At 45.8% G+C, this 25,395-nt stretch overlaps 1 protein-coding gene across 3 annotated transcripts; it reads left to right on the top strand.

Moving 5' to 3' along the window:
- The first annotated feature begins 1,369 nt into the window (after nucleotides 1–1,369).
- On the top strand, nucleotides 1,370–25,282 carry LOC122766263 (prickle-like protein 1). 3 transcript variants are annotated; one of them, XM_044020977.1, is made up of 8 exons: nucleotides 1,370–1,665; nucleotides 18,502–18,699; nucleotides 18,962–19,075; nucleotides 20,124–20,261; nucleotides 21,758–21,961; nucleotides 22,079–22,265; nucleotides 22,363–23,352; nucleotides 23,448–25,282. In XM_044020977.1, exons 2-8 carry the CDS (start codon nucleotides 18,514–18,516, stop codon nucleotides 24,404–24,406), a joined length of 2,778 nt encoding a protein of 925 aa, XP_043876912.1. In that variant the 5' UTR covers nucleotides 1,370–1,665; nucleotides 18,502–18,513; the 3' UTR covers nucleotides 24,407–25,282. The 3 variants fall into 3 exon arrangements, with proteins under 3 accessions (XP_043876912.1, XP_043876911.1, XP_043876910.1); XM_044020976.1 differs by lacking the exon at nucleotides 1,370–1,665 and adding an exon at nucleotides 4,652–6,481; XM_044020975.1 differs by lacking the exon at nucleotides 1,370–1,665 and adding an exon at nucleotides 12,535–15,744.
- The last annotated feature ends 113 nt before the right edge of the window (nucleotides 25,283–25,395 follow it).

Genomic DNA, 25,395 nt, shown 5'->3' with positions numbered 1-25,395 from the left:
CGGTATGTTCACCGAGCGACCTTCATGAGACTCCATAAATCAGATCAAATGGCTGCTGCTAAACTATTTCTGCTTTATTTATGAAGGTGAGCGGCTTTTTACGGCATAATTGCTCACAAGGCCGGGTTCCCGTCAGTTGGCTTTTATGCAAATTTGCGCACACAAGCACCGGAGTGGAAACGCGTGAAATTCAAAAAAAAGTCTTTCAAATATTACACCTGAGGGAGGTAAAGGTTTAAAAAGGTAGACATGGCACACACACATGATGAGGAAACCACAGTATGAAACAAAATAGAATAGAAATACTTTATTCATCCCAAAGGGGAAACTGTTTCAACATAGCAGCAATACAAAAAAATACTATAAACATCTAATGTAAACATAAAATGTGCAACAGTGAAATATTGCTCCAATCACAGAACCAGAAAGAAAATCTTGTTTATCCAAGTCAGCAAGTTGTGCCTGTGTTGACACCATAGACTGTACGTGGGTGTTGTCTTCTTTGAGGCCAACCAGGAAGTAAGAATATAGTGAATAACCACCAGGGGGCACCACTGCCGGGTTGCTAAAAGAATCAAAGTCTGTTGCTGCTTTTCCACTACACACTTCTAGCGGTTTGGGTACCAGGCACGTTGTTTTCCAGCGTACTGAATCATTAGAATCAGTTCGTTAAAAAGATGACTTGAGTGCTTCCCGTGTGACGACCGAAGAGGTTGTGATGCGGCTCACAGTTGCTAAATACACCAGACTCCTCTGTGAAATATTGAGATTTTAGGAATTTCCTTTTTAAATGTTTGGATGTAGATTAACTGTAAATGTAGATTAACGCATGTTTTCAGGATTTTTAACTGATCTACAACGCTTGTTCGGTTTGATTCCTGGACTCATGGTTCTTGCGGTGACGACACTCTCTGGCGAGTCGCGCTAGAACTGTACAATGGAAAAGCGACATATGGGAAAATGAGCCTCTCACTTGATTTACAATGTTTCCTCAACATTTTCCCGCAGAGTTTATTGTCTCCGCTGCTAGTTCCAGGTCTTCTCCAATGTCCATTTTGTAAATACCGTAGTTCTTGAACAAACTCCCGATATTGGCTTTAAAACAGATATTTCTAGCACATTTGAATGTAAACATAGCTACTGATGAGCTCACGTGACGTGATGTTTGGGTGTTGGTCATGTATTTTAGTTTTCTTTCTTGGATATTTATAAACGAAATCAAGAAATGTGAACGTATAGAATGTGCTGCTGTACATGAGAAGAGAGAGGAACCCATTATTGGAGAGGAGGGAGATGGAGGGGTGGGGGGGCGCTATGTTTGAGCCAATAGGCGCAGAGCAGAACTAATGTCATTCCTCGACGCTTTAGTCCTGTGCCAGAGCTGTGCAGCGCTCAGCCTGGTGTGCGTTTTCCTTCCCTCTCTCTTTCTCTCTCTCTCTCTCTCTGTTTAACTTTGCACACGACCATGCTCTGAATCACACTCTGCTCCACTCTTCATCCACTGAGCTGCTGCTGAATCAGGACTCCCGACATCCGCAGTCAGCCCGGATGTCTCCTCCACCGGCGTGATTATTATTTGTCCATTTTCCACAAAACCAAAAACATAAAAAAAAAAAGGGGAATATTCAACCTGAGCCCGGACCACATTGTCGCGTTTGTTGGGAGGTGAGTGAGAAGTTTCATTTGATTTACGTCTGAAATGGTGCAACTTTAAATCGCACAAAGCTGTTTGTGATCCAGAAAAAAACAAGCTTTTTGGGAGGGGGGGGTGATATTCGTGCGTCAGGCAAATATGGGAATGATTTGTCTCTGTATGACTTCATGGCCAGACACACGAAAGTTAAAGCTGATGATGTGCGGCACGGACGGAAAGTGGATCTGTGACAATAAGTGTGTGCGTGTTTGTGCGTAAATACGCACGAAATGAAGGGTTTCGCATTTTGGTGTCCAGATGTGTGAAGTCAGCTGTTGCTTGTCACTCAGGTGGTCTCTCTCTCTCTCTGTGTGTGTGTGTGTGTCTCTCTCTCTCCACACTGTCATTATTTCCTTCTCTTTACGAGCTTCTCTTGAAGTCCTCGAGATCACTTTAGGCGCTGACAGACCACAGCCCAGACCCACAGACATAGAAACATGACGTACTCACAGAGCCACACGGAGCAGATTTTTTTTCTCACATTCAGTCATAAATCTACAATTTAAAACAGGTGTAAAAAAAGAAGAGAAGAACTAAAACTCAGCCCTGTTAAATGTTCAAATAGTTTTCTTTTAGTGTTTTATTCACTGTTCTGGCTCCTGTTCTGTTCCTCCAAGAGAATTTCTGGTAAAGCCTTAAAAAGTGCGATTGTGAGTGTGAGTCCTGTAATGGCGTGTGTTACTCTGTGAGCTGAATTGAAGCCAGTGGTGGCACCTAGTGGTTGGAGAGATGTTGGAGAGAGACAGTTGTGCAGTGGTTGTTTTCCTCTCTCGCGTCACCTCAAAGCTCCATTCTTCCATGTTTCTTCACCCTCAAAACATAACCTTACTCACATTTTTATTACTGCTTACAATCTAGTGGGGAGGGAGGGAGGGAGGCTGCAAAGCTGATCCAGGATCAGTGCAGTTGAGGATCAGGTGACCGTGAGGTGTATTCTGCCTCTGTGGGAGGTCAAGTCAGCCTGACTCTGCTGCACTTTGCTGGGGGTATGTGAGCTGCAACCGCTAAGCCCTTGTTAATGAGTATATATCTGTGTGTGTGGTACCGAGCGCGAGCGGAAACTGCATATCTGTTACCTCGCGTTTGTGCACACACACACTGACAGGAAACTACCCGGTAGTAGGAATCGGGTCCTGATGACAGACTTCCGACATGAATTTGATATTTTTGTTTTGGATGGAACAAGGCAGGTGTGTTTATCTTACATTGCTGATGCCCTTTTTATGCATTTATGTGCAGAAGAGAAGGGGTGTTTTTAAAAGCTCAGGAAGTGGAGCTGCTGTTAATTGGTCAGCTATTCGGACCACAACGACCAGTGTGTTTGACTTTTATTATAGGACAAACCCAGAGTCTTTTAATTGATGCCAGAGAAGCAGAAGAAGAGAACATTTCTTTTAAATGGTGAAATCAGAGCGTTGCTCAACATTAATGTGGATTTTTGTTTAAAAAGGTCAAAGTGACTGGGAAAATGCTTGAGCCGAGTTGGAATGCGAAGCTGATCTCGAAGAGATGACCTTTTGAGTTTCAGCACAGAGCGACGAGACGTGTGAAGTCGAACACGGTCCCGGGCCGAGAGCTGCAGGAGACATGGATGGATTATTAAAAAAGAAAAACGCTGTCAACCTTTGGGATTTTTTTTCTTGTGGTCGATTTTAGAACCTGACAGACTCATTTTTCAGCATCCTCACATCACCGTTTCTTCGTTTTCTCATGTGCAGCCCAGATTTTTCTTCTCAAGTGGGGTTTGAGTGCCAGAGAGGAAATCCAGCCTGGAGATTGTTTTGATATTGTTGGACATTCTCCTGGAAAACCTTTTTTTTTTTTCCCCCCTCTTCTTTTTCACTCTGCAACCAGTGGTGTTCTGGATTTAGAGCCGCTGGCCTGTGTAGTTAAACACCTCATCTGATCGCAGCAGTAAAACAGTTTGAAGACCCTCAAGGATCAAGGAGGAGAAGCAGATTATCATGATTTTACATCACATACGGACAACTTTTGTGCAGAAGTGTTAGCTCAATTGAATGGCTCCTAAGTTAAAGAAAAATATTGTGTTTAATGCTGTTTACAGTACATTAAATCACATTAATGTTGTCTACATTTAGAGTAGTTTACTGGTTCAGGGTGTTGTGGAGTATTCACACATGTCTGTCCCTGTGTTTGAGTTGGAGCACAGATTGGCTGCAGATTAAATAAATGGAACCAATAAGAAACATAAACACGAGTATGCACACACACATATAGAAGCCTCCATCTTCTCGTAAATCAACACCGATGTCTGTGCACTTCTGTAGGCTTAAAACCTCAGACCAACATGTGTACACACAGGCAAGTTTGTGCTGTCATACAGAAATTAATCGAGTGTGTGGGGTTGTGTAAGTCGTTCCAAACCTCAGAAAACACACCCTCTCTCTCTCTCTCTCTCTCTCTCTCTCACACACACACACACTTGCTTGCCAAGCAGCCATCCCCCTGTAGTTGTGTGTGTGAAGGGCCAGTCAGTGAACAGAAGATGCAGAACAGTGAACAATGAAAAACAGACATTTCTCAGAAGAGCAGAAATATAAGAAGCCTGGAGGTAATTCTCCGAATTTAATAGTGGAACCACCCAGCTCCAGACTCCATCAGCTGTATTATCACTTATGCAGTGGGGGGCTCATATGTAAATAGAGCTGGAGCCGGGCTTCATCCGTCTTAAAGTGCAATTAGACACCAGGCACAATGGTTGTGAGCCGCTTTGAGCAGATACTCTTAATCAGAGTATCACTGGCTGCAGCCCTGTTTGCTGCTGTTGCTCCGTTTTGTCGCGTCATGAAAGAGTGAGTTCTTTTTCGAAAGGAAATATTACACTGTAAACGGTGAAAGAGGAGCTTACGTTGCGTGTGTTGGCTTACGGTAACCTCGGAGCATTTCTCTGGCAACGGGGAGGCGAAGGGTGCAGCGTGTGTGAGTGTGTGTAAGCGTGCAGAGCGGCCGATCCTTGGTGTTACGAACACTAATCATGATCCTCGTGCTCGCCGAGTGGTTTCAGAGCAAACCCTGCAGGCCGCACTGGCTCCACAAGCCTGGTATTATGGTCAACTTGTGGGCAGGAAGAGTAATACGGGGGCTTAGGAGAATATCAGACGTTGAGTAATGGCCTCCGAGAGGGAGTTGCGCTCCTCTCTGTGTCAAAACTTGCACATGAAATAAAGTTGCCTGCAGCGTTTACTCGAGTGATGCAAAAAAAAAAATCCAAGGTGTTGGTGAGAGTTCCTGACTCGTGCCTGCAAGTGAGAGTCGATTTGGCACCAACTTAATTACCCATACACACAGCTCTATTTGATGATGATTAAAGCCCCCCTCTCACACACACACACACACACACACACACACCTGCCCAGACACTGCCAGTCTCCAGTGACGGTTGCTACGGAGACATTAAGAGTGACGATTATTAGATGATAATAATAATTAGAAGGCTTTCAAGCTGGAGTAAAAGGTAAACAGTATAGATAGACGCAGCGTCTCGTATAGGAAGACAGGATCACCGTGCAACAAACCACATAATTATTCGCGGTGAAATGACCACCCCCAGGCACGACACAAATGATAGCTTTCCCGCTTTGTTTTTGATATGGAAAAACATAAAAAGGTCTCCACAACACATTCTGGGACTTTTTGTGTGTGTGTGTGTGTGTAAAGGGGGGAGGGTGGGAGGTTATACATCACAGTGCACGCTGTTGTGATGTGTAAAAAAAAGTCAAAATTCTGGTAATTCAATCGGCGTCGCTGCCATTATCGGACAGATTTGTCACGCGGAGAGTGAAAAGCTTGACATTTGGGCGCGTGAGTGTGCGGCCGTCGCGCCGTCAGTCCCTGTGCGCTCGCCGCCGTTTTAGAAATGTTTTGAGAAATGCTCCTCTGAAGTGTAAGCAACAGTCACTCTTTCTGACAGGCCCAGTAAGAAATAAAATAGCTCCAGAACCGATGCAATTGTGTAATTGTTCCAGAATAATGAAGTAAAATAAGAAACACTTTTATGTGTGATCGTGGGATCAGTGTTTGGCAGAAAAACACAGCCCTAAATCGGTCTCACGTGGACTCACGTGTTGGATGTTGTGTTCCTGCTAGCTTTACAGTTCAAACACACGTAAGTGAGTGACTGTAATGGTCATGAATCCCATTTCTTAAAGTCAGACTAATGCAAATGGGGAGTCGTATTACGACTGCATGTATTCGTTCAACTGGATCCAGATTGGCCTTGGTGCTCTCCTCTGCTAAGTTAATGAATGGTAGAAAGACACGGTACCAAGGAATCACCAGCTAAAGTTGTTTTGGTCTGTGATTTTATAGGTCAACCGGAAAATGCCTAATATGAATTAACTAACTTATCACATGTTCCCTGCTAGTGTTTGTTTTCAGGGATGAGGAGACTAGTCTAGTTAAACTCTGCATGGAAGCGTATTGACTGAAACTAGTTGCCCAACTCAGCTACTGGCGTAGAGGCAGAACCCGCCAATAAAACGCCTCACTTTTCATATATTGTACCTTTTTATATGGAACTGGGAGGTGTAATAATAACATTCCCGCCTCAGGAAGAAATGTCTGACGTTTGAAATACAGCGTAAGCCCGAGCAGCTGGGTGGTCGTCTGTCTCCGTCTCCGAGGACATCCCAGCGTTATCTGTCGCTGCATCTCTACACGGCCTCCCAGAGGAATACCCAGCCTCTTAATTCTTCCAGAGGGGAAATGGCTCCATCCAATCTGATGCCACCCGGAGGCAGGAAATTGCCTGTTGCTGCGATAAATACGGTATAAATGAGGGTGTGGACGATTACAGGATTTTCACCAAATTCACCAAAAGTTGCACATTTTGCTCAAGCATGAGCTGGTTGTTATAACTGCTGAAATGATCTGGACTTTGTCGTTCCTCCCATCTTTTAGCTCATTTTGTTTGTTCTCACAGTTTTGTTTGTTTACTGCGTGTAAGGAAAAGGATCCTGAGAGTACAGACCCCCGCCAAGGCGAGGTCTCAACACATTCCACAATCTCATAGGATCACCACCACCACCATTATCTCATCATTTCCTCCTCGAGTCATCACCTACATCCTGAGAAAATGTCATCCTACAGCGTCCTTTATGCTTCTCGCAACCAGGCCAAAAAAACGCCGCGACAGACGCGACCTCTTTGGCGGAAATGTGGAGACATATCAGCTTCAAATATGACGTAATATGTAAATATTATTGTGTCCATATCTCCCTCGATCCACCACTGGCTAACAGTGCTTTCTATTCCTTTCTTATTAGAAAGGTATTCCACTTTTCGCATGAACCCCCCCCGTCCTTGAACAAGCTCCTGATTTGAGCGGCAGCAGTCAAGTGTTTCCTCCGGGAAAAGTCCATCACCGAGAGAGGGAGAATGTAACAGATACGCGCCCATAGTGATTAGCTGATGAAAGCTCGGGGCTTCCCGAGTGCTCTTTGCAAAAACCAATACAAACAGTGATTAGAGAGTTGTCTGGGTTTCGGTGTTGTGAGATTTGCCCGTTCCCTTTTTTCTTCCTGCCTGTGAAAGGGAGCCAAAATTGCCACTTGCATTAATGAGGGTGTGCATCAATGTCTTTTGTGTTTATACTAATGACCTCGAAAACTAGACAGTAAACGGACGGCTAAGGCGCTCATTATCTGGGACCAGCCACCCGTGAAAATCCAACATGTGTGGAGTTGTTGTTGTTGTTGTTGTGTTCGCACGTGGTTTTTATTTAATGGATGTTTCACGTACATGTTCTGTATGAGTGTTTGCTGCCTTTCTGGAAGGAATGACCCTCAGGAAATGAAAGACATCTGCTTGTGGATGGACAGTAATATGTCCAGTTAAGCCCTTGAGAGCTGCTGTGGTGGTGCACATCATTACAGCCCTTCTTTGGCTTTGCTCAAATCCTCACCGAAACCCCGATTGTTTGGTTCAGAGGAGAATAAATACACCGTGTATCCTTTTATACTGCTTCCTCCCCATCTGTTGTAGATTAGTGTTCAAGTGTTTGGAGCGGGACTGACAGTAAACCCAGGAGGTTTCAGTCAGAACTGTAAGGCAGGTCGGAATTAAGAGGGGAGGCCAAGGAAGGACAGAGGGTGATACAGGCCTTCAGCCCTGCACACCCACCAAACGGTTTGTCTGTTTACCCGTGAACCTCAGGCCCGCTACTCGAGGGTCAGTGTGGAATGCCAAACAGCGGCTGCCTGGTCAGATTCAGCCGCAGTCCCTGAGAGGAGGAGGAGGAGGAGGAGCAGGAGGAGGACAAACAGGCCACAAAATGGCCAGCCACACCACTCTCCCCTGTGATAGTGAGTTTATTTAAGCGGCGGAAGTCAAAGCGACTTTCCTATAACACGCAGCCTCGACATCTGTCGCCCTCGTGGCATCCAAACCCGTCACCAAAATGTGAGTGCTGAGCCAAGGCGGATATCGCTCAGCTGTTTTGTTAGCGGACGTCATTCGAATGTGCCATGTAATGAAAAGCAACGCGGTTCCAGGACTGTGCCGGTCCATGGAGGCCAAACTGTAGCCGGAGTGTGACACAGCGCCTGCGGCGGCAAATTTGGTCAGACGTGCCGTTCCCAGTTACTGTTGTGTTTCCTGTGGTGAGTTATGAGAGAGTGAGGCTGCTGGATGTGAAATGCACAGCCACTTTGTACGCGTGTGAGTGTGCACTTGTCTCGTCTGCTCGGCTTGACTAATGTGCCAATCCTTGCAGGATCCTGTCATTAAGCCGCTGTGTACACAGCCCCAATCCCTGGCCTACATTTGTTTTTTGCTCTTATTCAGAAATTCCCCATTCAAACACACATTTTCCCATGTCAATGCGATGCAACACTCTCGCTCATCTTGCCTGATCACGCCGTCACGTTTGACTGTTTTTACAGGTGTCTGTCTTCAGTTTGTTTTTATGGTCATGTCTTTCAGAGACACAGTAATGCTCACATGAAGTATCATATTCTGGTTTCTCTTCACTCGGAGGGTGCACATGCATGTGAAAAGTCCGGTTTTAGTCGGACTAAGACAATTATTCGAGGCTAGTCTTAATCAGACTAACATACTTTTTCATAGCGACCGTGTGAGTTGCTGTTCTGCGACATAAAAGGTCAACAGGAAACTGATTAAATACGGACTAGTTTATAGTGATGCAGTGCCACCTTCACAGCCAATATACTCGGACTCGGCAAGTTATCCGATTGCCTGTCTTAGTCAGACTATGGCCTTAGCCTCGATTAAAGTGTACTTCAGCCACATATGGTACCTAGATTAATGGAGGCATAATGACAGTTACTGTGCCAGTAGGACAACAAGGACAACATGTGTCGTCAAATAATAACACGTGAGTGCAGTATTTCACTCTTTTCCTTGTGTTTAGCAGCTTCACTTTATCAGCCTTGCAGCAGCCTAATTGTGCCCCCCGTGCTTATATTAACTTTCCAATGAAACCACAGCGATGCATAAAATTGTCCCCGTCAATAAGAACAAGACAGTCCGGTTCTTGACATTTTCCGTCGTCACCCACGGTCACACACACACACACACACAGTCGACGTCTGTTCCATTATTCAAGTCGTGAATTTCATTCTCTTCTGTGCGAGACCGTTTTGAACCACACATTGTTTGCAGCAGGCTGGGTTTTTATTAAGATGCTTCAAACACACACACACGCGCATATTTCACAGAGGTGGTTGCGATGACCTTTGCTTTTTATTAAAGAAGGAATGCATCACTTAACAATATCAAATTAGTGTTGGACGGCATGCATAAGACATTCCTTTTTTCCCCCCTCTGTTCTTCCACACACACACACACACACACACACACTAATGACCTAAATGATCTTATTCTTTCAGATAGGTAACATTTACGTATTTATTTAGTTGGCGTCGGTTCCTCCAGTTTCTCAGCAACGTGGCAAAGAATACGCCGTTATGACCCCGGCAACATAAATAACCAGACATAGGAAGGCAATTTATAAATGAAAAAGTATTTTAATGAAGAGGTAATTTCATTTTTTGTATTAAACATGACACAAAAGAACAGGAAGGAACTAAGGGAGGAGGATGCTATTCAAAATAAAAGGGTACAGGAAACAAGAGTCAAACAAAACAAAAGCAACCCCAAGTGTGGCCTGACTAGTCACTGAATAACTAACTAAACAGATCACAACAAATACATTGCACAAGCAAAAGGGCTAATAACTAGCACTAATCCCCAATACTAGTCTTCAGCTAAGTCAGTCAAAATACATGAACAACACAGTACCAAACTACTCCCATGAAACCCCACAGCCCACTGAGTGGGTCCCAACTGCTGGTTTATATACAGGTGTGCTGATGATGAGGAAATGAAGGGCAGGTGAGCAGGAAGTGAGGGCAAACCAATCACGTCGCTGTGCTTTCTGTGTGGACGACTGTCTGTGTATGCAGAGTGCCGTGTGCCATCCCTCCTTCCCCATTGGTGCTTTCACGCTTCCTGCTTCCTGCCTCTCTTCCAGGAAGCAGGAACCAGGAGGCACCAATGGGGAAAGAGGGATGGCACACAGCGATCTGCATACACGGAGTCTTCCACACGGAAAGCACAGCAAACCCTTCACGTTATTAAGAGCAGTCGCTGGGGAGACTGGGGAGGGGCTCACCAATGTGGCCCTGGCAAAAATAGAACTAAAAATAAACACGGAGCATGAATCCGCAGTCGTCGAACGTGAAGGATAGAGAATGTAAACACGGTGGAAAGAACACTGCGCGCACTGTGCGTGGCGCTCGCCACACGTGTTATTATTAGCAGCGCATTCTCGAGATAAAGTACCCAAGAAGAGTGCGTCACCCACTGCAGTATTAATAACACTCAAGAGAGACACCATGAAATAAATGATAACAAAATTCCCCATAGGCAGGGATCGTCGTGTATTGGATTAAGGATGTAGAGAGCAACAAATGAGGGAGACATGTGAGACCGTTGGTTTTTTTTTTTAAATGCAGAATATGAACAGTTTGTATGCGATAAAATACTTGGGCCTGGCGAAGCGCCGCTGCCTACAGGGGCTATAGCGGGACGTGAAAGGAGTCAGGTAATGACACGTCTCATGCAGGGAAAATAAGGTTGACTCTGCCAAATAAAATAAAAGGAGTGAATGATGGTAATAATAATAATAATGAGCGACTTACCTCTGGACATAAGGGAAAGGGAGCGATGCTGTTGTTTCGAAATCCCACTTAGCCGCAAAACAGCGTAATTCCTCGACCGAGTCTAATCAGCCTGTGAGAAGTGAGGGGATTTTCATTAAATCCTCTTGAATGTCAGAATAATTGGCTGCATGTGCGGGGATAAAGTCCTGTCAAGAGGCGTAATGAAGACTGACAGATACACATGTAAGGCTGAACAGTAGCTGCAATTATTTCTCATCTTGCAATCATTTATCCACAATTAAATACCGACCGCCTTTGGAAGACGGGGAATAGATCTCCCCGGCAACGAAGTACAAGTAGAAATGTGACACTTTTGCGAATCAGCGGGAATCATCCATTTTTGGAAAACGGTTAGACCCATTTAAAGCCACTAAATGGTTACAAGAACTCACATCCCCAGTTACCTGACAACTTCCTGAACTTTATAGCACTTTTATTGCCACTTCCATTGTCCCGGAGGTGTGTAGGTAACACCCAGAGGTGCTTAGCAAATCTCGGCCCAGGGGTTTTATGACTCCAGGCTTAAATCACACTCATCTAAAGGGAGCGTGCGAGCGCGGATCGCGACTTCCAGCCAGTGGAGCTTGTGGGCCTTGTGGGCAGTGGCTAAAGATCCATTTCTCGCGGTGTGAAAAGCTGCTGAGAGGCGTCTGTCGGTGTGAACTGGCCTGAATGGTGGGGAGCATAATGGGTGTGAATTGAGATGTGGATCTAAGGGATTTTCTGTGAATGTGTGGAAGCCGGTTTGTCGGCCCGGTGCGCATATGGACTATGCAGGTGGGACATGGCACCTGATTCCAATCAGACACGGGACACATTGTCCTGTAGGTGCTGCTGTGTATATACAGTCAATGAATGAATAAGACAAATGCCTGGAAGAGAAAACTAAATAAGTAATGTCTACAAGTCTGTTCCCCTCTGCGATTATTTGTCTGGGCTTGTCAGCTTAAGATAAGATAAGATAAGTCCTTTATTTGTCCCACAGTGGGGACATTTACATTGTTACAGCAGCAAAGAGATAAGATAATAAACAATAAACATTCATGACCAAAACATGTACAATATATAACGATATAAACACTAAGACTAGCGGTGAATTTCCTGGCTTCATTTGTCATCGTCAGCTCTCAGAGAGCAACAGCCTGACATATGCAGACAAGCGTCACTATCGCAGGCACTCAGTCTGACTGTGACCTTTAGAAGATCAGAAACAATTAGTCGATTATTAATCGATTACTTAATGAATCACTACAACTATTTTGATGATCGATTCCTCAGTTTGAAGCTTTTTTTCATGATTAAAACGAGATTTCCGACTGTTTTTTTTGCTTCTCAAATGTGAATATTTCCTTCATTTCTTTGCTTTGTGCACAAAACAGGACATTTGAGAACATCCTCATTTCCAGGTCTGACGAACACCGATCAACTTTTTTTTCAGGTTTTTAAGATATTTTAGGGACCAAACGATGAATCGAGAAAATAATCGTTAGTTGCAGCCTAAACTATTGTTGACTTCTCCCACTTTTACAGGTCTGTTTGACTGTGGCGTTTTATGACAGAAACTGCCTGGCGACAAGTGGAGACATGTCAGTGTCCTTGTTGATTTCGGCTGCGAATAACCAGAGGGACGTTCCCCGATATTTGCATCGAATAAACCCCCTTTTTTTACCTCCTGGGGATGAAACACAGTGCTGGTTAGTTGAGTCCAGGTGTGAACGGCTCTTAGAAATGAAAATGAAGCTCGTCGCAAAGGTTGAGGAAAGGTCAAATCCCTGTTCCATGGGATGAATGAGAATGTGCAGCCAGAAGTGAGTATGTGTGGCAGACAGGCGTGAGTGTGCGTCGTCCAGACTCGGTCTTGGATTTCAGGTAAAGAAAAGGCTATCAGATCTTGTCTGCGGCACAATCCGAAGCTTTTACTCGCATGGAAAGAAAACTCTGCCGAGAAAGTCTTTTGAGGGCAAAGGGTTTCAAACTCAATCACTTGTGACTGAACTGAAGTGCACCGGGTCTGGAATTGTCCTTTTATTTAACACTAGAATGTTTTTTGGCGTCTCCTTGTCCTTCAACAACGACGGAAAAAAGTTTTCCGTCGTTGAAATCTTTACTCTAGCTGCTCGTGCAACCCGCGCATCTGCTCGCATTGACGCCGTGTGCATTGTGCCTCTGAATATGAGCGGCGTTAAAGGTCACCGCATAAACCTGCCATTAGTTCCCGCTGCACATTAGCCCCGGACACGTGAATGAGACCAGAGCAGCCATCTATTCAGCGCTTGTCAGGGTTCTGATACATCAAGTCTTTCCGCTTTTATCATCGCCCGAAGATCCATTTGAAATGCGGCGGACACCGCGAGAGCCGCTGAGGAACGATACTAGAAATGAGACTAAAAATTTTTATTTTGCCCCATCACACACTCATTCCCTTTTTTCTGAGAGGAAGCATAAGAGACAGCAAGGTCAGCTGTCCTCCCGTGTTTAACAGAAAAAAAAAAGGTGGCTTCTATGGCCACAAGCCCAGTCTGAAGGGCCCGTATCTGTCTATTGTCTGCAGTAAAGCCACTCATCCTCGGCCTTGTCCTCCATTCACAGAAGAGCATTCCTCACCCGACCCATTGTCTGTTTTTGTTATTTGAATGAAGCACTCGTCTGTCACGAGAACCGGTCCGCCCACCGCAGCAGTTCCGCAGCTTTTGAAATGTATATCCGAGATAGATATCTCAGGAAGCTAAATGCATATCTTCGGGAGGGTTAAACGCAAAGTGGCTTTTGCAGAGCGGTGCCAAGACCCCTGGAAAACCTGAGAGCTCCTCTGAAAGGTTTACTGTCTGACTGGACCGGACCGTCAGAGCTCCTTTCTCTCCCATTTCAAACAAACACGCATGCCAGGAGAGACGGCCGCGGCGGCGGAGCGCGTCGATTCGTCCGATCTCCGCGAACGCGCAGGACTCTCACCGTCTCATAACTCATTCCGTAAACTGGTCATTTGGCATGTGACAAGCAGCGCCGCTGCCCTTTCTGCAAGTCACTTTGTGGGGTTGTCAGGGGAGGAGGCGGCTTTGTCTGCGGGACAATTGAGCAAACTCATTTGTCATTTTAGACGCTTTAAATGAAGCCATTGCGGCCTTTCAGCCTTTCACGGTGACAGATGACGCACCACTTCTCCAAATAAATCACGGGCGGACCTCCCCGCCATAGTAGCGAGTTAGTTTTTCGTCGTTTTTCTGCACACGACGTCCAATTCTGCACAAAAACCCAATTCATATTTGTTCCGCCACGTCGTCAGGAGTGTCCTGATGAGATGTCCTTATTCAGATGTCCAAAACAGGAAGGAGGGCATGAGTGACGGGGCTGAGAGGACAGGTCTCCTCTGCGTGAGAATTCCCTGAGATGGATGAGGTTGATTCAGGAAGACGCTTCGGTCAATATTTAACCAGACAAACGCCAACAAGACGTGTGGAGTTTGGTTTTTTTTGGAAACGATAAATCATTAGCAGCCTATGAATGAGTCAATACGCACAACATGTGGAGTCCAGTTAAAGTTAGAGTTGCACGGATCCATGTGTTAGTCGTGTTCAACACTGAGCAGAGCTTTGTAGTGTCGCTTTGTGCCTGTTTTTCAACATTTTCTCAGAGTTTTATTGACACACACTCAGTAATAAGTGGCAGTGAATTTGACCTCTGCATTTCACCCACGCTATTTCACACACCAGTATTGCACACACACATAATGTGGGGGGGTTGGGTACCTTGACCTGTACCCAAGTTTGAACTGGCAACCCCTCCAGGGACTCTTTACACTGTAGGCACACATGTTAAAGTAATAAGGCCTTTCACTTATGACAATGTTAAAGAGTGATGTGGTGAGAAAAAAAATCATATTTCTGCTGCCCTCAAGTGGCCACAAAAGGTATGTTATTAGATCTAAATACATGACGAGGTGTCATTTCCCTGCGTTATGATCAAATCCTTGAGTTACATTTATATCATGAAGCACATGCACATGCAATTTGCTGTGTGAAGAGTACGTGCGAGTATGCAGCCACTTATTTGTGTTATAATTGTGTTATAAATAGACAGTTTGTCTCGGTGGGAGATAAAAGAGGATCAGAAATAACACTGCCTCCAAAACAAATGCCAACTCTTTTCTTCTCTTTTTTTGGTTGGTTTGTTTCTTGGCCGGCAGCTCGATCCATAGAATCTGGATTAAAAAGAAGAAGAAGGAGCAAACGTGTTGAGGAAGAAAGACAAACACATATGGCAATAATAACAAAGAGAGGGAAAGTGGGATAGAAGAGTGGGGCATGTCATCTGGCTCTCCGTGGCCGTGCAGCCAAGTTGAGGGCGGAAAGAGTGGGTGGAGGGCTAGGTGTCACTCTGGTGGAGGAAGGGGCAAGATGGAGAGAGAGAGGCGTGGGGGAGGGGGTGTTTGTGTGTGTTTGTGATTGAGGTGCAGGGTGATTTTCTCTGGAGGGGAGGAATGAGGGAGGGGCCAACAGTTTGGCTGCCCTCAGAGTTCAGACACACACATGCGTCCACACATATCCACTTACTCCCACACACTCACAGGGATCAGAGACACTCACAGACAGAGACATCACCTCTCTGTCGTCCCCCTCCGCCCCCCACAACTCCTTGCTCTTTGGACCTTTGCAAATTCTGGACCGGTGAATGACCGGCCGCTCCACTCGTCACTGCTGACTTTTTCAGACTTGACTTGAGTGCGACCTGGATGTGATTAGAGGCCGGAGCGGGCTGAGCCTCATGCTGCAGACATGTAACCGAGGAGGCTGTGGAAGGGTGGATGAGAGTTGGTGTGGTGGCCGGAAAATGGAGATGCTTTTCCTAGAGGTAAGAGGAAACACAGATACTTTGAGGGATTGTGGGAGATCTTCAGAAGAGGCTTAAGATTTGGTTTTTATACCGGTTGCATCTTGTGTTTGTGTGCACAGACAACAGTGAGTCGTGTGTATGTGTGTCCAGGTGGTCTCATGCCAGCTGTGTTAAGTCTTGGGTGCACCCCTGACACCCATTTGGCCTTAAAATAACACAGGGAGCAATGACCTCGGCCTTTGAACTACACAATTAAATGGTTTTTCTTCATTTGCTTTTGGTGTAATCTCCTCAGTAAATGAGGAAGTCCATGTAGTTTGAACTGACTTCTTCCTCAGAGGGACAGGCCTTTTCTACGTGTCAGCTGAGCTCTGTCCAGTCTTCATAAAGACTTGTATGTGTCTTGAAATGTTTCTTTTCTTTTTCCGCCCCGTCATATCTCCACGATGGCCCCGACGTTTAGACGGGTAATAATAAGTGGACGTCTTTCTTGTTTGTTTTGCCACAAAGAAGGCATTGTGTAATTGCCAAGAGGTGACATGGTGAAATGTGAGTTGCTGTGTGTATGTTGGCTCAGGAATTTCGCAGGCTCTGTGACTTGTGCGCATGAGAGACAGGAGATCTGCCGGGCCAGAGGGAGGTTGATAGAAATCCTCAAGCGTGGTGAATTAAAGGTTGCCGCGATAATCAATTCAATGGATGATTCTGTATCAGTTTAAGTCTCTTTTTTTCCTTGTTGGCTGAACCAAAGAAAAGATGTGTATTATGGATGATTTGTTTAATAACACGTCTTACAATAGCCAATTTGACTTCTTAGATTTCTAAAAAAAAAAGCATCCAATTGCACCACTTACTGGTCTTAACTGGGCGAGATAACACAGGAGAGGCAAAGAAAAGCTTCTGAGTGATAACATTATCTCTCCCACCATAAAACCTGATAGATTAGTCACCGAAGGAACAAAGCAACAGTCAAATACCCTTTTATCCCCCCGTGATAAGGACGTTCGCTTGACTTTTAACAGCATTTCTCATCTGTAAATGTGGTGTTTTGAAGCCCCTGGGCTTCATTCAACTGTATGCTAATCGCAATGCTAATATTTCCTCATTTCTCGTCACTGTGGTCTGACTGTACGAGGTGTGGGAAGCCTGCAGGGTAAGTGTTTTTTTTAACAGACACAGCTGACGTTTTTGTCAAGGATGGGGTTTCACCCCTCTGAGGTGTTTGGGTTGTGAGTTTGGTTTCGGCGGGCTGTTGTCTTCTGTGCTAGCAACAAACCTAGCACTGTGCTAGCCACAAACCTAGCACTGTGCTAGCCACAAAACTAGCACTCAGCCACTGTAACGCATAATCACAGTTTTAAAAAAGATTTAGAGCTTAATTTATCCTATCAGTGACTGCTCCGAAATAATTTAGCGGAGAGTGGCATCAGGAGAAAAGAGTGCCCTAATATTGCCATCAGGGAGATTGAATAGTCGCATTAAAGTTTGTTTACTTTCACTTTGTTTGCCTCTTAAGTTTGTGTAAAGAAAGCTTCCGTTTGGTTGGTGGCGGTCATGTATTTTGTTGTCAAATAATGCTACAGTTTATATCCGTTAATTATCTTATTTGTTCATTACCTCGGGCTTAATAACCACACACACACACACACTGTTATTCAGACCCCCACATAACTGGTCATTACCTGGCACAAGCAATTTCAGAAACTAATTTAACGGCTCTAAAGTTGTGGACGTAACGCCGACATAATGGGGGGTTAACAGAAAGTAATTAAGGCCTTAATTGTACCTGATAGCTTTGCTATTCAGACCGTCGGACACAGTGTGAACAGTCGGCGTGAAGCTTCCTGACCGTTTCCACCCAAACAAGTTCCTTTCGGCTCCGAATTTACACGTCAAAAGATCGGGACGAAGCACAAAAGAAAAGAAAAGTGGCTCTTTCAACACCTTGAGCACTGCGTTATCAGTCAGACAAGGCTCAGAAGAACATGGCTGGAGAGATAAGAAGAGAAAGGCTACCGCTCACGGCGACGAGGCCGATGAATCCCTACTTATGTAACAGTCCCGTAACTGTCACAGCTAGCACAGCTCGCAAATCGCAACGTTACCTGCATTACACCACCCATCAGTTCTCGGCAGCACCGCGGATAAGAGCAACAGATGTTTCGTCTGGAAGTACTCAATGTACCCTCATAAATGTAATCCGCCGCAAGTATGTTCACTAATTTGACCTCAATCTCAATAAAAAAGGGTTAAAGACCGACTCTTTAAACTGTCAGTGTTCACGTGTCATTCAATGAGCTGAGAGTCGGCCAAGCCTCGCGTGTTTTTTTCCAGTATTTATCGTCCAAGCTCGTTTGCAGACTCCTGTAATGGGGACAAACTATTTTGGGAACCTAATCAAGTGCAATTTTGTGGTGGAGCAACAAAAGGAAGTATGGTGCAGAGCCCTAATGGCGTAGAAATAAACGTTACGTGTTGGCATTGTGCAAAAGATGATGATGTTGTCTTTTCTGCTGCCTCTCTGGTCCCTCTGTTTCACCTCCCCCCCCCCTGCAGCTGACGTGTTTAAGTGTTTGCGAGGATCATAGCACTTGACTTGTTAAGAAACACAGATTAAAAGGGAACTGCTGAGGAATTTACAGTGAGTGCGAGAAACTCCTGCGGCCCAGCCCACAGCTTTTGGCGGTGCAATTACAAGGAGAACTAAGAGAGAGCTATGTTATGCAACCGTGATCCCTAAATCCGGAACCTTTTTCTTTTTTTCTTTCCTCACAGCGCCCGTGTGTGATGAATCTAGAGCGCAGCGAAAGAGGGGAGTGTCCTTCTCCTCGAGGCCAGGACATGGAAGCCCGACCTGGGGGGATGATGGGGAAGGTATCAGTTGGCTTCCAGAGGAGCTCCACCTCAGATGACGACTCCGGGTGTGCACTAGAGGAGTATGCCTGGGTGCCACCGGGACTCAGACCTGAGCAGGTTAGGACCTTGGCACATTATCTCACATCAGATAAAAAAAGGTTATATAAAACATATCAGCATTTCCAATCCCTTAGTCTCTTGTATGCAGATATTTAACTGTCAGACCCTGGATGGAGATTGACTGGTTTATTCTATAGTACCACAGTACTTGACAATACACCCTAAGAAACATCCTCCTTGGCATTAAATGTATATTATGCCTGACACGAACAAAGATTTCATTACTCACACAAGTCCATTCAAACGTCTCTATCTGCAGGTCCAGATGTACTTTGCCTGTCTGCCAGAGGACAGGGTGCCGTACGTCAACAGTCCCGGCGAGAAGCACAGGATTCGACAGCTTCTCTACCAGCTGCCGCCACATGACAACGAGGTAAGGGATAATGAGGCTGAGACGGTGACGAGCACAGTCTGCGGACGAGTTGCTGCTTTTTAAAAAAAAAAACAGAATGGCAACAGTATTGGCGAGTACAATATTTATGTAACCGCCAAAACAGTATTTAGCTGTAAATACAGCAGCCATCTTTGGTAGTGAATACAAGAAAAAGAAAGTTGTTTGTTTCTTAAGATGTCTCGGGGACAAAAATGCCCTTGTAGCCATAACAAATGGCAGCACTATACTTAAAAGCTGCTGCCGCATTAAATTGAACGTAAATGGAAAGCGGGCGTAAAAAAAAAAAAAGAAGTATAGTTTTGGAGCCATAATTGGATTATAATGGCAAGTCAAAAAAAAAAAATTAACCATAATTAGCACCAACTGAGCTAAAGCCAGCAGCTGAGTAAAGCTGAGACAATCTCGCCAGCCTTCGCCTAGTAAAACTGAAACAATGGTCACATTCTCTCAAGTGTCTGACAAAAAAAAAAACAAAAAAAACCCTCTCCTGTGACAATTATAGCTTTATGGTGTGTAAACCAGCACTCCTCTCACATCTGTGTTAATAGAGTTTACATTAGGAGATATGGGCCGTGGGGTTATCACAAGAGAAGAGGCCTCCTCTGTCAGACGTACTAGATACACAATGGGTACACTTAACACACACACACACGCATGCACTTGTGCGCGCGCACACATACCGTTAAACTGTTTTTTTACGATGTTTGTTGGCAGACGTCGGTGGTTGAAGACGTAAACTGCCCTCGGGATTCCTGGCATAACAGCGGTTAGGAGGAATAATCGTTTAGTGCGGGTTGCTGTGGGGATTGGCTTTGTGTTTTATCTGAGACCCTCGTCACCTTCTCTCAAAACAGAGGGGGGGGGTTTGTGTGTTGCTCACGCCATGCTCTCTATGCAGCCTTGAGGGGAATCAGCCCGAAACCCCTCTGCAGCCTTATATTGACTAGCTGGTTTAAAGCAATACAGTATATTACTATCTATTCCTTCTCTGTACATTGACCTCTGTCCTTTTTTTTTTTTTAACCAGGTGCGTTATTGCCACACTCTGACAGAGGAGGAAAAGCGGGAGCTTCACATGTTCAGTGCCCAGAGGAAGAGGGAGGCACTGGGAAGAGGAACACCCAAGATCCTGCCTCGAGCTCTCCAACACACCCGCTGTGAAAATGTAAGTGCCACACATGGACAGTAAGCGGGGCACAAGCATATACACACACACACACACACACACACCGGGACCACCTGCGTCATTTAGAGCTCATATAACCGTAAAGTAAGCTCGGAAACCAAATGGCGAGGGTCTGAAGTTATTTATATCCCGCGCGGCTAACACCCACTGTTCCGTCCCAGTGCATGGAAGCCCGAGGCGCAGCCCCTGATTGGCTAATACGACGGTTTTAATCACAGACATAAACGGAGTCATTAGGGTGAGAGAGGAAGTGGGGGAAATTGGGGAGGCAGATGCCCGCGCCGCGCAGTGAAGCCAGCTCCTAATGGAGGAATTCGGCCAATTTCCTGCCACCAATTTATAGCTCAGCGCGAGTCACAGTAATGGACAGGTTAATCAGTAAACCTTGTGCGGAAGTCGTAACAAATCACTGTATGTGCAGTGCAGATGGTTCTATGGATGACATGTGTAAATATTTTATTTCTGGGAGTTTGGGCATCTTTTGACATATTGTGAGGAATATACAAACCACACTGGAAACAACACCGAAAAAGCGGAACTTTTTGTTTCTTGGTGTTGCGGTGATGGTGTTCTAAACAAAGCATGTATTCAATATGTCTGTCATATTTCTGAAAAGCTTCCTTTCAATGCTACAAACATTACAATAAATGTTATTGTGTTGTGGCTTCCGGGCAAATTCACCCCCACTGACCAGAGAGTCAACCGTATCCTCCACCAGGGGATCCACAGCAAGTCTGTCGTCACTCAAACACAGACGCAAACACAGGGATGCGAGACTGCACAAATAGGAACACGCACACACATGTTCATGTCTCCTGTGCAAACATTCTGCACATGCTCCTGTTCTGAAAAGGATACATCACGAGCAGCCACAGATATTTACATACATTCACACGGCCTTTTGTCAGACTCTAGTTTCCCCGGTGCTGTAAATCCCAGTGACACACAACACCCCTCGAACGCGAGGCTCCAGTCTGTCCGCGCTGGTAATAATGCTTAACAGCTGGGCATGCGATCCCGTTGCTGCCTACGGGGTGTCTCATAGGTGCACTGGGTTATATAAAGACTCATGATTGCACGTTTAGGCGCATTTTGAATCTGCAATCTTGCGAGTCCAAGGCCAGTGTATTCGGGGGTATTTAGTGGACAAAAATACCACTGGATTTCCACAGCAACACCCAACGGAATCCCCCAAGCCATGAGAATTTGGCGATATCCATCTTCTTAAGCCGTCTTTTGTCTATGTGTGCCTTCTATCACGAAGTGTCATTTCTATATTTGTTGGTCTCAAAGTGGCATCGTTATTATTGACAAAAGCAAGGCGGTAATGCTCAGTGATGAACGTGTCCAGCCTGTACGAATTCCCCTGTTTATTAAAAGCCACCACAAATTGGCGCAACAAGATGTCAGAATGATAAATCACATGGGTCATAGGTCACATAGGTCATACTATTTTGTTTGTGTTTGATTGTCAGTGTGTCGGAGGCATCAATGGAGGGGAGATGGCGATTTTTGCCTCCAGAGCAGGGCCAAGCCCCTGTTGGCACCCAGCGTGCTTTGTGTGCACCACCTGTCAAGAACTACTGGTGGACCTGATCTATTTCCACCACAATGGCAAAGTCCACTGCGGAAGGCACCACGCTGAACTTGTCAAACCGCGCTGCTCTTCCTGTGACGAGGTGAGTTAGTCGTAGTCGTCGTCGTAGTAGCACGAACCCACGGATGATGAACTAAACCCGCAGCAATGGCAAGATGTTGGTTACAGAACTAACAGAAGCTGTGTTTTCAACCCTCAGATCATCTTTGCAGACGAGTGCACAGAAGCCGAGGGTCGTCACTGGCACATGAAGCACTTTGCCTGCTTCGAGTGTGAAATAATGCTCGGTGGTCAGCGCTACATCATGAAAGACGGCCGACCATATTGCTGTGGCTGCTTCGAGTCGCTATACGCAGAGTACTGTGAGGCCTGTGGCGAAAACATTGGTAAGCTAAGGAGGACAAGATATATCTTGGGTTTTTCTTGGGTCTCGATCTATAACTAATGGTATCGTCCCTTTCTTTTCACATCATCGTCCTCTAGGTGTCGATCATGCCCAGATGACCTATGAAGGTGTGCATTGGCATGCCACAGACCAGTGCTTCTGTTGTGCCCAATGCAAGACCTCCTTGCTGGGTTGTCCGTTCCTTCCAAAGCAGGGTCACATCTACTGCTCAAAGGCCTGCAGCCAGGGAGAGGACATCCATGCCTCCGACTCGTCGGATTCGGCCTTCCAGTCAGCGCGCTCGCGTGAATCGCGGCGCAGCGTCCGTATGGGGAAGAGCAGCAGGCCTGCCGAACAGTGGAGACAATCGCAGCTGTTTAATCCCCCTCCGACCGCGCCAGCGTTTGACTACAAGTTCGGGAACGGCGGCAGTGAGAGAGACGGTGACGGCGATGTTGATATCGTAGGACGTAAGCTGGCTCATCTTGGCATAGAGGAGAGGTTCTGGAGGGAGCGGGAGGAGCAGGACGCCTGTGGAGATGAGGACCCGGAGGAGTGGGCCCAGCATGAGGACTACATGACTCAGCTCCTGCTCAAGTTTGGCGACCGTGGGATGTTACATCAACTACCGCAGCCATCTCTGAAATCCCCCAGCCCCAGCAGTGATCGAAATGGTCTCATTAGCGTCTCTGATCCCTGGCTAAAGCCCGATACCACATCCATTGGGGTTACTGCCTCCTCTCCCACTCCTGCCAGTCCCACTCAGAGCCAGACTTCCAATCAATCCAGAGGAAACAGCCATAGTCCTGGACTGATGAGTAAGAAGCACCTGCCTGAAATGTACTGGGCCCAGTCCCAGGATGGGTTGGGAGACTCTGCCTATGGGAGTCATCCAGGTCCCGCAAGTGCCAGAAAGATCCAAGAGCTGGAGCTGGATCAGGACCAATCTGGCACTGGAGGACAGGCCTTCTGGCCAGACACCAGGCAGTGGTATGAAGACTCCCTTGAGTGTATCGCCGATGAGCTTAGAAAGGCAGAGCAAGGTGTTGGAGACTCAATGGACTCCCTAGCACTCTCAAATATCACCGGTAAGGAGACCCGTTCTGATGAATTCATTTAAAAAGGTGCTTTTAACGTGTCGGGTAATTTCAAAATGTTCTTTTTCTTCACTCACTCTTTCCAGGTGCATCAGTGGATGGAGATGGCCGGGACAGACCCTTAGTCTACACCCTTGCGATGCAGGATCCTTCTGTGGTAGATGACTCTGAGAAGATGAGCAACATGGGGACATTTAATTCATCTCACTGTCACCACAGCACTAACTCTTTGAACCTTAATATGGAGAAGGGAGACGAAAATGAGATGGCAATGGCAATAAGGGGAGGCATGCCAGGGGGTCTTATCTCATTGCCCCCACATTCTGAAGGTCTCCTGACCTCCTTTGCCCACGCGCCAGCTCTGAAGAGAAGCAAGTCCCAATCCAGGCCTCCTCAGGTGGTCAAGTTCTCAGACGACACTGTGGACAATGGATATAATGATGGGTTTGACGTCAGTATTAGAAAGCCTCCCATGAGCGAGCGGCCACAGCGGAGGGCGTACTGTCCGGACGACAGGGGGGGCCAAGAGAGAAGCCGCCCGTCGAGCCACCATGGGCGCAGCAGGCGGCACCAACAGAAGCAGGGGCGACACCACAGAAGTCGCAAAACCCGCTCAGACAACAACCTTCACATGGTTCCTCTGGACAAAGCGCAGAGGCCATATGAGCACCAGCAGCAGGGTCTGGTAAACCCTCAACGCGGTCCAATGCTCTTACAGCATCCCCCGCAAAGACTGCCCCAGACCATCTCCCAAACTCGATCTGACTATATGCTTCAGGGTGCAACACAAAGAGACCCTCAGGTGGAGCATTTCATGGGTCTCTGTAAAGAAGACGACGACTGGTGCTCTACTTGCTCCTCGTCATCGTCGGACTCAGAGGAGGAGGGCTATTTCTTAGGACAGCCAATCCCTCAGCCTCGACCGGCCGGCCGATACTACGCTGACGATTTCCCGACAAGAGTCACAGCCCTTCCTCCCCACTATCACGGCTCAAAGACTGGTCGCAGACGGGGCCACCGCTCCAAAAACTGCATCATCTCCTAACAGTTGGAGTGTAAATTACCTAGTAACCTGCACTACAAAAAAAGGAATGTCATATTTTCTGATGGTTTACATGTTAAATCTTAGGTTTTGGAAAGGCGGTTCAAACATAGCATCTGCATCAGCCATGTATCGGAGCACAGCGACATGACAAGGGTCGATCTACTGAATGAAGAGATAACTGTTGAGTGTTAAGACGTTAAGTGAAAATAACAAAAATGACCACATTTTGTATAAAGTCTATTTGAATTTTAGCACTAATATGACGCATGGACTGGTACGTTTGGAAACCCTTCATTAGTCAGTGTTGATGGATATTCGGCCGTTTTGAGACATTTTACTTTTTTCATATCAGCATCTGTCATAACAGTTCTAAATGTCCACGTCAATATTTTGCATTGCATTGTGCATTGAAGTAGCAACGCTGTATAGACAGGTTGATACGGTAGAAAATAGAAACTAACCAAAATAATTATTTAATGCATATTAGTAAAAAATGATAATGTATATACTAAGTTAAGATTTTAATACTGGTATTTTTATATACACGTTTTGAAAACTGTTTCCTTTTGAAGTGTTTTGAGGTATATAAAATAAAATAGCAGTTATATGTGGAACAAACAGACCTCCTTTAATATTTTGAGAAATAAAAGAAGATGCCACTTTGTGAGCTGTGTTCGCCACAATAAAGTGCCATTATACCCGGTAACAGTCTAGTTTAATGTATATTCCACAATGCTCACTGTTGGTCTGTATATGAAAAATGCTGCAGCTGCTGCCACCGTCTTTATTTTCTACACCAGCTGTTCACTACCCTCGCTCAGACATAACCAGCTGAATGCTTTGTGATGTAATAAATATTCTTCCCCAAAGCTAAAACAATGATCGTTTTGACTCATTTCTTTTTTGTGTGTGTTATTATTATTATTATTCACAACTATCATGAGTTGGACCACGTTAAAAAAACCTCCAAACTATTTATAAATAAGAGC

The sequence above is a fragment of the Solea senegalensis genome, linkage group LG3 (genome assembly GCF_019176455.1).
Source record: "Solea senegalensis isolate Sse05_10M linkage group LG3, IFAPA_SoseM_1, whole genome shotgun sequence".
Lineage (NCBI taxonomy): Eukaryota > Metazoa > Chordata > Actinopteri > Pleuronectiformes > Soleidae > Solea > Solea senegalensis.
Note: the sequence above shows the minus strand (reverse complement) of the source record. Positions and strands in the feature narration are given on the sequence as shown.